This window comes from Microcaecilia unicolor, chromosome 1 (genome assembly GCF_901765095.1).
Source record: "Microcaecilia unicolor chromosome 1, aMicUni1.1, whole genome shotgun sequence".
Taxonomy (NCBI): domain Eukaryota; kingdom Metazoa; phylum Chordata; class Amphibia; order Gymnophiona; family Siphonopidae; genus Microcaecilia; species Microcaecilia unicolor.
In genome coordinates this window covers 140,278,033-140,294,515 of record NC_044031.1, presented here as the reverse complement: position 1 = coordinate 140,294,515, position 16,483 = coordinate 140,278,033, and the positions used below count along the sequence as shown (strand labels likewise).

The following is a 16,483-nucleotide window of genomic DNA, read 5'->3' as shown; positions in this document are numbered from 1 at the left end:
CACATTGTTCCGCATATGGATGCTCGTGTAGAGCTGGTAAGACTGAATTTTGGCCACGAGCATAAAAGAATGGTAGGCCTTCCTCCCAAAGGAGTCTAAGGTTCTAGAGTCTTTGCCCGGGGGCGCCGAAGCATGCTCCCTAGAACTCTTAGCTTTCTTTAGGGCCAGATCCACCACACCAGAGTCGTGAGGCAACTGAGTGCGTATCAGCTCTGGGTCCCCATGGATCCAGTACTGGGACTCGATCTTGGGAATGTGGGGATTACTTAGAGGCTTGGTCCAGTTCGCCAGCAATGTCTCTTTTAGGACATGATGCATGGGTACTGTGGACGCTTCCTTAGGTGGAGAAGGATAGTCCAAGAGCTCAAACATTTCAGCCCCGGGCTCATTCTCCACGACCACCGGGAAGGGGATGGCCGTAGACATCCCCCGGACAAAGGAGAAAGCTGCCTCTCAGGGGAGGGAGTGGGATCAGAAGGAAGGCCATCAGACTCCACGTCAGAGAAATATCTGATGTCCTCCTCCTCCTCCTCCCACGAGGCCTCACCATCGGTATCAAGACACAAGTTCATGAACCTGTGTCTGAAGCAGTGCCCGACTTGACTCCGTGGAAACACGGCCACGGTGGGATCGTCGAGAGGTAGACTCTCTCGCCCGCACCGGCGAAGCTCCCTCCGCCGACGTCGTCGGGGAGCCTTCCTGGGAGGCGGCCGCAAGCGGTACCGATGTCGGAGACCTCACCCCGGGCAAGGGGCCAGCTGGCGCCTCACTCGACGCAAGCACTCCCGGTACCGGAGGGGAAGGGCGCAACAGCTCTCCCAGGATCTCTGGGAGAATGGCCCGGAGACTCTCGTGCAGAGCGGCTGTGGAGAGTCATGGAATCCGATGCAGGCGTCGAGGTCAGAGTCTGTTCCAGGCGTGGAGGCTGTTCAGGGCTGTCCAAGGTGGAGCGCATCGACACCTCCTGAACAGAGGGTGAGCGGTCCTCTCGGTGCCGATGCCTACTGGGTGCCGACTCCCTCGGCGACCCAGAGCTCTCTGTACCGACGCGGGAAGGAGACCGGTGTCGATGCTTCTTTGATTTTTTCAAACGAAGCATGTCACCGGAGCTTCCCGGTACCGACGAGGAGGACGTAGAATCCAGCCATCTCTTCCTCGGGGCCGAGGCCGAAGAAGGTCGGTCTCGGGGGGGCTGTACCGCAGGAGCCCTCAGGGTAGGAGGAGACCCACCCGAAGGCTCACCGCCACCAGCAGGGGAATGGACAGCCCTCACCTGCACTCCAGTCGAAGCACCACCGTCCGACGACATCAGCAGCAGCGGAGGTCCCGATACCACCGACGCCGTTGCAGCCTTCCGATGTCTCGGTACCGATGATGCAGAGGGTCGATACCTCGATGCAGTCGATACAGTCGATGCCAAAGGTCGAAGGACTTGATGCTGCCGACGTCGATGCACTCGATGACTCCGGTGCTGTTGTCGACAAAGAGCCCGAGAACAACACGTTCCACTGGGCCAATCTCGCAACCTGAGTCCTCTTCTGTAAAAGAGCACAAAGACTACAGGCCTGCGGGCGGTGCCCAGCCCCCAGACACTGAAGACACGAAGCGTTCCTATCAGTGAGCGAGATTACCCGAGCGCACTGGGTGCACTTCGATGACATGGGGGGAAAATTCACGCCGGCGAAATCAAAATTCGTAATGGCGACGAAAGGCACCAAAAATAAGGGAGAGAGAAAAACCCGTACCGAGGCCCCAAAAAAGGCCTACCCCGAAAGCGAAAGGAAACTTACGTCGGGGAAACAAACTGGACACACGGGAAGGGAGAAGACCGAGGTCTTTTCTTTTTTTTTTTTGCGAAATCGCGAAGACGCGCAAGGGTCAACTTTGAGGGGCGCAAAACACGACCGTCCCGAGCGCGGACAAAAGACTGACGAACACGAGCCGGTTAGGGCGGGAAGACGGCCGCGCATGCGCGGTGCGCATGGGCGCGCGAGGACTAGCAAAGGCCTTTGCTAGTGAAGTTTCCAATTGGAGGGGCTGCTGTGGACGTCACCCATCAGTGAGAACAAGCAGCCTGCTTGTCCTCGGAGAAAGCCGTTTACAATAAAAATGAAGTAACACATTTGCAAACAATATAACATTACACATCAAACAACATAATACACATCAAATAATCGCATATCATTCAAATACCAAATCAAAAACAAAAATCCTAAAAACAGTTACCTAGATCCTTACACCTGTTATCTACACCTTCCAGGGTGTCTACCTTATTGTACACACTGGTATCATGTGCAGAGAACCTCACCCAGTAATGACTCTTTGGAGGTGCTTTTGATAAAGATAACTGTCCTCTTAAGAAACCTGTTTGGTACTAGTATATAGTGGTGCACCTTATGGATGACCCAGATAAGGATGGGATAGCAGAAAGGTGCTAGAATGGAACAGTGATCTTTTAATCTTTTATACTGACCACCATTTCTTACTTTTATCACTAAAGAAATCTCCTGTACAAGGGGTGTTTGCCAATTTTGAATGGACATCCTTATCACCAAATAAGAAATCTCCTGTATGAGGGGCATTTGCCAATTTTGAATGGATCCTCACATAAACCAGAGGACTGCAACCATGCTAGGCATGTGGTGTCAATGGTTGAAGCAGAAAGTCTGGATGAGGTTCAAAGACATATGCCATAAGCATGTGCACCATGCTCATCAGCTTCTAATATGACAGCTGAGTCTGAGTCTATGTTGAGCGACTAGGTGAGAAAGCTCGAACTGAGTGAAAGACTGTACATTTCTACTAAGCCATATAAAGCTGACTGGCCATTAAGCAAGCCAAAAGCTTAGCTCCTTGAAACTACTTTCTTTCTAAAGTATTTTCGATGTCATAAAATACTTTATTTATAAAGTTTATAACCTGCCCAATCGTCATGGGTCAAGACAGCGTACAAACATTAAATGAACGTTATGCACAAACTTGAGAAGGACAGAAAATAATGAAAAGGCCAATGAAAATAAGCACTTCTAAACAGGCCTTTAAAAACCTATGAAAAACACCACATCATCTGCATTATGCAATGCGACTGGTAGCACGTTCCACAGGGAAGGTGCATAACACGAAAAGACTCATGCATGGTTAGAGTAAGCCTACCATCAAGCAACAGAGCCAAACTGTACATAGAGTGGGAGCAGATACACAATGGCCAACTCGTTACGTGTGGCAGAAGAAGCCAACTTGTTTAACAAGATAAAACACGCATTGTATATATGTTACTCAACAGGCAACCAGAAGCCATTTTCAGAGCCAACTGGAGACTGTTCCTGTCCATGCTGATTCCAATCCCAAAACTGGGACTGCGACCTCCTGCAGCAGTCTTGCAAGGCTGCCACAAGAAGTCACGGCCATGATTTTGACTAAGCAGCGGGCAGGGCAGGAGCAACTCGGGATCACTCCTGCTCCGAAGAAGTCATTAGGACTTTTTAAAGGCAGGCCCGGGGAGGGCCTAAGGTTTCAGCTGAAACCAGGCTGCAAATTTTGGCCACAGATTCACTTTCAGCTGGAACCAAAAGTTCTGGTTTCGGACACGGTCTATAAGACAATCTTTAGATGCTCTGGGAGATACAGTGGTGGAAATAAGTATTTGATCCCTTGCTGATTTTGTAAGTTTGCCCACTGACAAAGACATGAGCAGCCAATAATTGAAGGGTAGGTTATTGGTAACAGTGAGAGATAGCACATCACAAATTAAATCCGGAAAATCACATTGTGGAAAGTATATGAATTTATTTGCATTCTGCAGAGGGAAATAAGTATTTAATCCCTCTGGCAAACAAGACCTAATACTTGGTGGCAAAACCCTTGTTGGCAAGCACAGCGGTCAGACGTCTTCTGTAGTTGATGATGAGGTTTGCACACATGTCAGGAGGAATTTTGGTCCACTCCTCTTTGCAGATCATCTCTAAATCATTAAGAGTTCTGGGCTGTCGCTTGGCAACTCGCAGCTTCAGCTCCCTCCATAAGTTTTCAATGGGATTAAGGTCTGGTGACTGGCTAGGCCACTCCATGACCCTAATGTGCTTCTTCCTGAGCCACTCCTTTGTTGCCTTGGCTGTATGTTTTGGGTCATTGTCGTGCTGGAAGACCCAGCCACGACCCATTTTTAAGGCCCTGGCGGAGGGAAGGAGGTTGTCACTCAGAATTGTACGGTACATGGCCCCATCCATTCTCCCATTGATGCGGTGAAGTAGTCCTGTGCCCTTAGCAGAGAAACACCCCCAAAACATAACATTTCCACCTCCATGCTTGACAGTGGGGACGGTGTTCTTTGGGTCATAGGCAGCATTTCTCTTCCTCCAAACACGGCGAGTTGAGTTCATGCCAAAGAGCTCAATTTTTGTCTCATCTGACCACAGCACCTTCTCCCAATCACTCTCTGCATCATCCAGGTGTTCACTGGTAAACTTCAGACGGGCTGTCACATGTGCCTTCCGGAGCAGGGGGACCTTGCGGGCACTGCAGGATTGCAATCCGTTATGTCGTAATGTGTTACCAATGGGTTTCGTGGTGACAGTGGTCCCAGCTGCCTTGAGATCATTGACAAGTTCCCCCCTTGTAGTTGTAGGCTGATTTCTAACCTTCCTCATGATCAAGGATACCCCACGAGGTGAGATTTTGCGTGGAGCCCCAGATCTTTGTCGATTGACAGTCATTTTGTACTTCTTCCATTTTCTTACTATGGCACCAACAGTTGTCTCCTTCTCGCCCAGCGTCTTACTGATGGTTTTGTAGCCCATTCCAGCCTTGTGCAGGTGTATGATCTTGTCCCTGACATCCTTAGACAGCTCCTTGCTCTTGGCCATTTTGTAGAGGTTAGAGTCTGACTGATTCACTGAGTCTGTGGACAGGTGGCTTTCATACAGGTGACCATTGCCGACAGCTGTCTGTCATGCAGGTAATGAGTTGATTTGGAGCATCTACCTGGTCTGTAGGGGCCAGATCTCTTACTGGTTGGTGGGGGATCAAATACTTATTTCCCTCTGCAGAATGCAAATAAATTCATATACTTTCCACAATGTGATTTTCCGGATTTAATTTGTGATGTGCTATCTCTCACTGTTACCAATAACCTACCCTTCAATTATGGGCTGCTCATGTCTTTGTCAGTGGGCAAACTTACAAAATCAGCAAGGGATCAAATACTTATTTCCACCACTGTATACAAGCACAATATTTGCATTTGTTTTGGTTACTATCAAAATGGGTTACTTTGAATGGGTTTTGAAGTTGTGGAGTTTTCTGCTGCATTTTGGAAATAGCTAGAATCCAAATTTTGGACCCACATTGAACACAAACAAAATCTAAAGAAAAGAAAACAAATTTAATGAAGGATACAGAAAGTACTTTTTGATTTGAAGACAACAAAAAAACAGGTCAGGAAACTTTTGTTTAGTATCTGATGGACTGATCAGAAAAGATACTAAGGAGAACACTTGTGCAACAGGGCCATGCATGCTCGGAAATTTATATCAAGTTCTCAGTTATGGGACTGCTTTTCCCTATCGGTGATGTGCAACAACACCCACTGCCGTGCCCGATTGCTTCTGGACAAAAAGATTTTAAGCTACTGAAATTTAAATAACTGTTTCAACAAAATAAATCTGAAAGAACATTCTAAAACTGCAAGGGATGGGGATAAAAAAGAGCACTCACCAGCTGTCATGTCTACATACACCCTAAGGAAATGGAATCTCAAAAGTCAGCTATAGGCCGACACCAGCAGGACCCCAGCTCCTAGCAGAAATACTAAAGGCAGGCATCGAGAAATTTGTTTAGGCTCTATAACTAGCCCAAAATCTAGGAACCAGACTTGGGAACAACTAGAATTTTTTTGGTTCCACACTTTTTGAAAAATAAATCACATTCATAATGTACAGCAAGCTATTTATTACAGTAGCAGGGAAGGAAAAGGCTAGTGTTTTCCTCCCCTCCTGAAACCTATCTGGCAATGGGGGAGAAGCTTTAGGCTGCAGTTGCTGGGGCAGTGTGGGAGAGGCTAAGGCTACAGCTTCTAAGGGTAGGAGGTTGCACCCACTCACCTACCCCTGAAGTTGTAGCTTTGGCCTCTCTCCATTGCTTACCTGCCTCCAGCAGCTACAGTTCTTGCTCATCCACCCATTCTCAGCAGCTGTAGCCTAAATCCTCTCCATCACCTACCCAGCCCCACCAGTATCCTCTCTCAATTCTTCTCTTCCTACCCCAACAAATAGAGAACCAGACTATTTTAAATTTTAAAGTTGATCCAACCAATAGAGCTGCAGGAGACACCCCTCTACTCGCTCTCCCTCAACCCAGCCTGCTTATTTATTTATTTATTATTTATTTATTTATTGCGTTTGTATCCCACATTTTCCCACCTATTTGCGGGTTCAGTGTGGCTTACAATACATTGTGAATGGTGGAAATACAGTTTGTTACAACTCGGTTATGGATTACATTGTGAGGGGTTATGCGAAAACAAAGTTAAAGTGTCGTTAAGGGAATAGAACAATGGAGAAGAACAATGGAAAGAAACAACAGGAACTAATAGGGCAACTAAACAGTAGTAGGAGAACAATTCGGTATAACATTTTTCTATGAGTAGAGGTATAAATGTGGTAAAAAATTACGGGGGATGGGATGCTTCTGGCACAGAGCCCCAAGTGCATTCTCAATGACCACCCCAACCTCCTTCCGCACAAACAGTATATACCTCTCATACCTCTCTCTCAAAGACCACCACCCCATATACCCTTCTGTAGCAAACACATCCATATCCTTCAATACATCTCTTGCTTTCTCTCCTCCACCTGCACATAACTCCCCAGCTCTCTCATGCGCTCCCTCCCCCCACACTGACCACCCAGCTCTTCATTCCTTCAACCCTCCCAGACTGGCGAGAGTTACAAACAGAAAGGAGTGGTTGCATATCAGGTCCCATACTTCTCTTCCACTTTTGCATGGTATAAAAAATGTGAACCCTACAGTTCAAATTTTATATTTAGCACCAGACGGCAGAAGAGGAAGATGCAGCCTGATGTACAGTCATATTTAATTTTCTTATGCTTATGTGATGAGCACCAGGCTGAAGACTTTCTGAGGGAGAAGGGAATTGAAAACCTGTCGCTGATGCTGCCCACTTTTCACAGCTCTAGAGCCACTCATTTTCAGGTTGCAAAACCTAGGTCCGATTGTTTTAGCAGATATGACAACCTAGCACCTGGGGTATGTTGAGCTCACTTTAAAAAGGTATTTACTAGGTGCACTAGCTATTTAAAGCATCTTTCAACACACACTAACAGACCAGCATGTTGATAATGAGCTAAGCACAGATTACACCATTTTGGGGCATTTGGGGCAAGGAATAGGCAGGGACTTAACATGCGGTAATGACCTCTGCATTAACTTCATTTGGCAGAAGACACCACATGTTCTCAGTTTAACACCAGACATGTCCTTCTCTCCATTATGGAAGGGAAAATTAGGTTCTTACCTTGGTAATTTTCTTTCCTTTAGTCATAGCAGATGAAGCCATTACGTATGGGTTATGTCCATCAACCAGCAGGGGGAGATAGAGAGCACTCAACTTTTCACAGTGCCTCATGGCCAGCCAGCTCCACTGCCTCTTCAGTATTTGAAGCTTCCAAAGAAGTATGGCAAACCACAATGGGAATAACATGAACTGTCTTCACAGCGAACGATGGCCCCTTAACAAGGGCAAGAACTCAAAAGGAGGGAATGAACTCATCCTCCTGGAGGGAATAAACTCATCCTCCCAAAACATAAACTGGAGGGAATGGACCCATCCTCCTATAAGTGAACATGAATCCTGAAGACTGTTTTCCAACTTTCTCCCAAGGAAGGAACTTCAGGAAACAAGAACAGAACCTGAAACAGATTCACAGCATACAGACAATCATGCAGGGAGGGCTCATGGCTTCACCTGCTATGACTCAAGGAAAGAAAATTACCAAGGTAAGAACCTAATTTTCCCTTCCTTGTCATCAAGCAGATGAAGCCATTACGTATGGGATGTAACAAAGCAATCCCTATATAGGGTGGGAAGAGGTCACAGCACGCGCTAGCACTTGAGCTCCAAAACGCGCATCTCTCCTAGCAGCCACATCCAGCCTGTAATGTCGGGCAAAAGAGAGCTTAGAAGCCCATGTTGCTGCACTGCATATCTCTTGACGAGAGAGTGCTCCAGTTTCAGGCCAAGAGGAAGAAATCGCTCTGATAGAATGCGCCTTAAAGGCTACAGGTGGAGACCGGCCGGCAAGCAGATAAGCTGAAAAAATAGTTTCTTTGAGCCAGCGGGCAATAGTGGCTTTAGAAGCTGGAGACCCTCTGCGAGGACCTGATAGCAAAACAAACAGATGATCATAGATCCTGAAAGAGATAGTAACTCGCAGATACTGCAGCAGAATCCTGCGCACATCCAACAGGTGCAACTGCCCAAAAGATTCTGGAAACTCCTCCTTATCAAAGGAGGGCAAGAAAATAGGCTGGTTTAGGTGAAACGCTGAAACCACCTTAGGCATGAAGGAAGGCACGGTCCGAACTGTGACCCCGGACTCTGAGAATTGCAGAAATGGGTCTCTACAGGACAGCGCCTGGAGCTCTGACACCCGTCTCGCCGAAGTAATGGCCACAAGAAAAATGGCCTTTAGTGTCAAATCTTTCTCCGATGCTCGCTGAAGCGGCTCAAAAGGAGAAGCCTGCAGGGCCTTCAAAACTAGCCCCAGGTTCCAAGCTGGACAGGGTGCTCGCTCGGAAGGCCGGAGCCAAAGCACCCCACTAAGAAACCGTGCCACACCTGGATGAGCAGCTAAAGACACGCCTTCAACCTTACCACGAAGGGAGCCAACACTGCCACTTGCACCCGCAGGGAATTATAGGCCAAGCCTATTTGTACATCATCCTGCAAAAAGTCCAGAATCGGCGAGACAGGAGCCCGCATGGGTGTGATCGCTTTTGAAGCACACCCAGACTCAAACTGGCGCCAAATCCTGGCATAAGCCACGGAAGTGGAACGCTTGCGGGCCTACAGAAGAGTGGAAATGACTGTGTTTGAATAGCCTTTGTCCCTCAATTGCGCCCTCTCAATCGCCATGCCATAAGACCAAAACGGCAGGCGTCCTCCATGGCTACCAGGCCCTGTGACAACAGGTTCGTTACCAGAGGTAAAGGAAGGGGAGCCTCCACTAGCATCTGTCGGAGGTCCGCATACCAAGGCCTCCTGGGTCAATCCGGGGCAATGAGGACCACTTCTCCTGGGTGCAGCCGAATCTGCAGGAGCATGCGCCCTATCAAGGGCCACGGAGAGAACACATATAGTAGGCCAGGGCTGAGTCAAGGCATCCAACCCTGCCGAGCGAAGATCTCTCCGTCTGCTGAAGAAGCACGGGATTTTGGCATTTGAACTTGTCGCCATAAGATCCATCACGGGCTTGCCCCATTTGGCACATATCTGCAGGAATACTTCGTCTGCTAGTTCCCATTCTGCTGGATCGATCTGATGCCTGCTGAGATAATCGGCTTGTACGTTGCTCTGACCGGCAATGTGAGCTGCAGACAGAAACTGAAGATGCAGCTCGGCCCAGTGGCAAATCTGTTCGGCCTGCGCGGCCAGTGCTCTGCACTGAGTGCCGCCTTGTCGATTTATGTAGGCCACTGCTGTCGTGTTGTCCGACATCACTCTGACAGCCAATCCTTCCAGGGTCACTTGAAAGGCCAGAAGCGCCTGAAACACCGCTTTCAACTCCAGGCGGTTGATGGACCACTCCGACTCCTCGGGTGTCCATAGACCCTGGGCATGCTTCCCCTTGCAATTTGCTCCCCAGCCCTTCAGGCTGGCATCTGTCACTACTAGACATCAATCAGGGAGCACCAGCGGCATTCCTCGCTGCAGCATGCTGTCTGAGAGCCACCACTCCATGCTGAGTCGGGCCGCAGGGAGCCAAGAAAGTCTGCATTGATAATCCTGAAAAACTGGAGACCATCTTTGAAGTAGGGAATACTTTAGAGGTCTCAGGTGCGTTCTCGCCCAGAGCACCACTTCCAATGTGGCTGTCATCGATCCCAGCAGCTGGACAATGTCCCAAGCTCGCGGGCGGGGCATCCTCAGGAGCAGACGGACCTGATTCTGAAGCTTGCACCGCCTTAGCTCGGGTAGGTATACATAGCCCGAGTCTGTGTCGAACCTGGCCCCCAAATATTCTAGAGATTGCGAGGGGGTCAGGTGACTTTTGGCCATATTGACAATCCGGCCTAGAGATTGAAGTACTGAGACTACTCTGGCTATAGCTTGATAGCTCTCTGTTACAGAGTCTGCTCTGATGAGCCAGTCGTCTAGGTACGGGTGAACCATGATACCTTCTCGCCTGAACAAAGCAGCTACTACCACCTTTACCTTCGAAAAGGTTCAGGGAGCTGTGGCGAGGCCAAAAGGCAAGGCCCGGAACTGGAAATGTTTTCCCAACGCCGCAAACCTCAGAAACATCTGGTGCGGGGGCCAAATTGGTATGTGCAAGTAAGCTTCTTTCAGGTCTAGAGACCTGAGAAACTCTCATGGCTGTACCGCAGCAATGACGGAGCGCAGGGTTTCCATGTGGAAATGCCGCACTCTCAGGGACTTGTTTAATTCTTTTAAGTCCAGAATAGGGCGAAAAGACCCACCTTTTCGCGGCACCACAAAGTAGATGGAGTATCGGCCATAGCCATGTTCGGCGGGAGGTACCGGGGACACGGCCCCTAACTGAATCAGACCTTGCAAAGTCTCCTCTACCGCCGCCCGTTTGGCGGCAGAACCGCATCGGGACTCCACAAACACATCTCTTACTGGGGCGTTGAACTCTATTCTGTAGCCATCTCTGATCAGGTCCAGAACCCACTGATCTGAGGAAATATTGGCCCACTCCTCGGCAAAGACGTCCTCCGATGACAGGAAGCGAGGAGGGGGCCGGCGCACCATCATTGAGAGGGTCGCCCCTGAACTCCAGGCCTACAGCCGGTGGCTGCGGAACGCTTGTCCGAAAGAAAGGAGTTCCTCTGCTGAAAAACGGGCACGAGAAGTGAACCCAGCAGAACGCCCCGGGCGGTACCTTCTAGCTTCGCGGAAGCGAGGTCTATAAGAGGAGTGGACCGCCTGGCCCTTGGAGGAAGGCCTCGGCCTATCTTCGGGCAAGCGCTGGGGTTTAGGATCTCCCAGGCCTTTAACAATTTTTTTTTTCCAACTCCTCACCAAATAGAAGGCCTTGAAAGGGCAACTTCACCAACCTTTGCTTAGAGGCCATGTCCGCTGCCCAATGTCGTAACCAAATAAGACAGCGAGCCGCCACTGCTACTGCCATTTGTTTAGCCGAAGCTCTGACAATATCATAAAGGGCATCAGCCAAAAAGGACAAGGCCGACTCCAGCCGCGGAACCACATCCGAGAAGGGCTCTGCTCCATCTCCGTGCTGTTCCACTGCCTGTTGCAACCACGCCAGGCAGGCTCTAGCAGCATAACAACTGCATGCAGACGCCCGAACAGTAAGACCTGCAATTTCAAAGGACCGTTTAAGTGCTGCTTCCAGCCTACGGTCTTGTATATCCTTCAGGGCAACTCCTCCTTCCACAGGGAGGGTAGTTCTCTTTGTCACCGCAGTGACTAGGGCATCTACTTTAGGCATTGCAAAGAGAGTCAAATGCTCCTCACGCAGAGGGTATAATTGCCCCATAGCCCTGGAAACTTTCAAAGGTCCCTCGGGGTCAGCCCACTGAGCGGAAATAAGCTCTTGGATGGAGTCATGCAAAGGAAAGGCTTGAGCAGGCTTTTTGGTACTAGCCATCCTAGGATTCACAGAGGAGGCCGTGCCACTGTCAGGCTCTTCAATAGAAAGGACTTGTAGGGCATCTGAAATAAGCACTGGCAGCTCATCACAGTGGAAAATCCTCACCGCGGAGGGATCATCCAGATCCTGTGGTAATTCTGCACCCGACTCTGGCTCCTCAGACCACGAAGGCCTGCCAGAACTCTCCGAATCCTCACAGCCCGACCACGGGGGGGGGGGGGGGGGGGGGGGGGGGGGGGGGGGGGGAGGTGCACCACAATCTGAAGGGGAATTAGCCCTTCTACGCTTTTCTTTATGCCAATTATCAGGGAAAATAGCCTCAGCGGGCAGTCCTAGGCCAGAATCTACCGGGGGGGGGGGGGGGGGGGACAATAGAAGGGGCCTCAGACGACCCTTGAGGGAGAGCTCTTTTCAGCATGTATGCTTTATGCAATAATAACACAAAATCAGGGGAGAAAAACTCACCCTGGGCACCCAGAATTACAAAAAGAAATAGATGTAACATAGAAGGGTAAAATCTATACAGACATCAGAAAACAGACAAACTATCAAGAAGTAGTAATGTTATACAGTTCTTATAATTAATTGCTCTAATTCTCAGAGTTAAAGAATACCAAACTTTAAAAAAAAAAAAGAAAAACACAAAAAACAACTTACCATCAAAACACACTGACCTTCTTGTTCTTGTGTCGATACCTTCCTGAAATCCAGTCTTCCTTTCAATAACCAGTTCAACATATCTTCACTCTGTCAATAAAATGCTGTCAATAAAAGATAAACACATTAGCTTTAACCCTGTACTCAGCACATTCTTATTTAGCCAGTCTTGTCCAGGAATGCACTAGCCTCTAGAATATTACTGTTTAGCTAAGATGTGGCTGTTTGATTCTTGATCATTCAAGTTTTTGTTCAAAGAGGAGGGTCTTGAACTTTTACACATATATTACAAAGTCAAACATGCAAATGAAAACCCTCCCCTTTTTTTCTTTATAGAAAATATTTTATAACATGGTTCCCAACCTTTTCTGTGTCACAGCACATTTGGGAAGGTGGTCCTGAGCCATGATAAAATAAACCCAGACCTTTCTCCCACCTCTTCCTGACAACCATATTTTTCTCTCTCAGCATATCCATGTTCCATTCTCAGTCCCCTCCTTCACCGCCTCTTCCTTTTCCCATCCCCATACAGCAAAAGGGAAAATTAGGTTCTTACCTTGGTAATTTTCTTTCCTTTAGTCACAGCAAATAAATCCATTAACTGATGGATTGTATCCGCCTACCAGCAGGTGGAGATAGAAAACACTGAAGAACCACAGTGACCCTTAGACGGCTAGCCCCAACTGCCTTCAGTGTTTGAAATTTCCAAAGCAGAGTGAATAAGAAAGGTAACAAACATCATATAAACTTTCCTCACAACGAACAAATGCCCCAGAACAGGAGCAATAACCATACAAAGGAGGGAAAATCTCAACCTCCTGTAATAGAACATCATGTAGAAATTCTGAGAACTGGTTTCCAACTTCTCCCAATGAGATATATATCTGCATGAAAGATCTGAACAAAAAACAAAGTAAGACAGGGAGGGGATCATGGATTCATCTGCTGTGACTAAAGGAAAGAAAATTACCAAGGTAAGAACCTAATTTTCCCTTCCTTGTCATCAGCAGCAGATGAATCCATTAACTGATGGGATGTACCAAAGCACTCCCTACTTAGGGTGGGAACAGGCCACTTCGTGAGCAAGCACTTGTGCTCCAAAAATCGCGTCCTGCTTCGCTGCAACATCCAGCCTGTAATGCCAGACAAATGAGAGCTGAGAAGCCCAAGTAGCTGCACTACAGATCTCTTGAAGAGAGAGTGCACCCGTTTCAGCCCACAAGGAGGAAATCGCTCTCATGGAATACGCCAAATGCTTCAGGCGGAGACCGGCCTGAAAGCAGATACGCAGAAAAGATTACTTCCTTGAGTCAATGGGCTATAGTGGCCATAGATGCCGGGCACCCGCACTGTGGACCTGTCAACAATACAAAAAGGTGATCATTAGTCCTGAAGTCATTTGACATCTGTAGATACTGCCACAGAGCCCTGCGGACATCCAAAAGATGTAATTACCCAAAGGAGTCCGGGAAATCTTCCCTAGAAAAGAAAGCAACAAAAATGGGCTGGTTCAGGTGAAACGCTGAAACCACTTTAGGCAGAAAGGAAGGTACCGTACGTACCGTTACTCCAGACTCCGAGAATTGTAGAAAAGGGTCGACAGGACAGCGCCTGCAGCTCTGACACGCGTCTAGCCGATGTCATGGCCACCAAAAAGACTGTCTTGAGAGTCACATCCTTCTCCGAAGCTCGCATAAGAAAAGCGAACGCTGGAGAGCCTTCAACACCAGCCCCAGGTTCCAGGCTGGACAAGGCGACCGCTCTGGAGGGTGGAGCCGCAGCACCCCTCTGAGAAATCGGGCAATGTCCTGGTGAGCAGCAAGGGATAAGCCAGAGACTTTCCCTCAATAGCATGCCAATGCTGCCACTTGAACCCGCAGGGAATTGTAAGCCAGGCCTTTTTGTAAGCCATCCTGCAAAAAGTTGAGACAGTAGCCCGCGTGGGAGTGATCGCCTTTGAAACACACCACGCCTCAAACTTGCGCCAGATCAGAGCATAAGCTGCGGAGGTAGACCACTTGCGGGCCTGCAAGAGAGTGGAAATTAACTTGTTAGAATAGCCCTTATCTCTCAATTGCGCCCTCTCAAGAGCCAGGCCGTAAGACCAAATCGGCAGGGATCCTCCACAGACACCGGACCTTGAACCGGCACCAGAAGCAAATGAAATGGAGCCTCCACCATCATCCGACGGAGATCCGCATACCACGGACGCCTTGGCCAGTCCGGAGCGATAAGAATCACCAATCCCCGGTGTAGTCTGTAAGCTCCTTGAGCAGGGACTGTCTTTTTGTGTATGGTGTACAGCGCTGCGTATGCCTTGTAGCGCTATGGAAATGATAAATAGTAATAGTAGTAGTAGTCGAATCCGAAGGAGGACTCGCCCTATCAAGAGCCAAGGAGGGGACACATACAGAAGGCCCGAGGGCCAGGGTTGAACCAGTGCATCCAACCCTGCCGAGTGAGGATCTCTCCTTCTGCTGAAAAAGCGAGGGACTTTGGCGTTTGCACTTGACGCCATTAGATCCATTCCGGGTGTCCCCCATTTGGCCTGTGTCGGGCAACTGTCTTAAATACAGTATCTTCAATAAAATATTTTGGATAATATACTGATCTGCTTGCTCATTTTCCACGAAAAACTTCTGCCAGTTCCCATTCCACCAGGTCGATTTGGTGTCTGAGAAAATCGGCTTGCATGTTGCTCTGACCTGCAATGTGAGCTGCTGACAGAAGCTGCAGGTGGATCTCGGCCCAGTGGCAAATCTGAGCGGCCTCCGCGGCCAGGGCCCTGCACTGCTTGCCACCCTGACGATTTATGTAGGCCACCGCTGTCATATTGTCTGACAGAACCCGGACAGCAAGCCCCTTCAGAGAGTCTTTTGGAAGGCCATAAGAGCCAGAAATATCGCTTTCAGTTCCAAGTGATTTATGGACCATCCCACTTCCACGGTTGTCCACTGACTCTGAGCATATATTCCCTGGCAATGCGCTCCCCAGTCCAAAAGGCTGGCATCTTATCACCAGGCACCAAGAAGGAAGCGCAAGCGGCATTCCTTGGCGCAGCATCCTGTCGAGATAAGGGTGAACACCGATACCCTCTCGCCTGAGACAGGCAGCTACGACCACCATTACCTTGGAAAAGGTATGGGGAGCTGTGGCTAGGCCGAAAGGCAAGGCCCGAAACTGGAAATGTTGTCCCAACACCGCAAACTGGAGAAACCGCTAATGCAGGGGCCAAATAGGAATGTGCAAATACGCTTCTTTTAGGTCCAGAGATGTGAGAAACTCTCCTGGCTGTACCGCCGCAATGACGGAGTGCAGAGTTTCCATGCTAAAGTGTCTTACTCTTAGGGCCTCGTTGACACTTCGCAAGTCGAGGATCGGTCTGAAAGACCCACCTTTTCGAGGCAGGACAAAGTAAATGGAATAGTGGCCGCAGCTGCGTTCGGCAGGAGGCACCGGGATCACTGCTCCGAGGTGCAGCAAGACTTACAAGGTCTCCTCTACCGCCGCACGTTTTACGGCAATGCCGCATCGGGACTCCACAAACATGTCTCTCACCGGGGCACCGAATTCCAATCGGTAACCTTCTCTGATCAGGTCCACGACCCACTGATCTGAGGTAATCTTGGTCCACTACTCTAGAAAGAGGAAAAGCCATCCTCCTACTGCAGGAATCAAGGAGTGGACCGGCGTCCCCATCATTGTGGAGGACGCCCCTGAACTCCAGGCCGAGACCCGGCTGCTGCGGAGCGTTTGTCCGAGCGAAAGGAGTTCCTCTGCTGACAACGGGCAGGTTGAGAAAACCCAGCCGAGCGCCCCGGGCGATACCTGCGAGCTTCACGGAAGCAAGGTCTAGAGGAGGAGGGAAACACAGAACCCTTGGAAGAAGGCCTCGGCCTATCCTCAAGTAACCGCTGGGGCTTAGAGTCCCCTAGGTCTTTAACAATTTTCCC

General features: G+C 49.2%; 1 protein-coding gene across 1 annotated transcript in view; it reads right to left on the bottom strand.

Annotated features, from left to right (window-relative positions):
- The window catches only part of LOC115468844 (glycoprotein-N-acetylgalactosamine 3-beta-galactosyltransferase 1-like), a 159,761-nt gene that overhangs the window by 117,046 nt on the left and 26,232 nt on the right, over positions 1 to 16,483 (bottom strand). The window contains exon 2 of the mRNA XM_030200895.1: positions 12,531 to 12,634. Coding sequence (XP_030056755.1) covers positions 12,531 to 12,611 — 81 coding nt within the window. The 5' untranslated portion in view covers positions 12,612 to 12,634. The remainder of the gene's footprint in view (positions 1 to 12,530; positions 12,635 to 16,483) is intronic.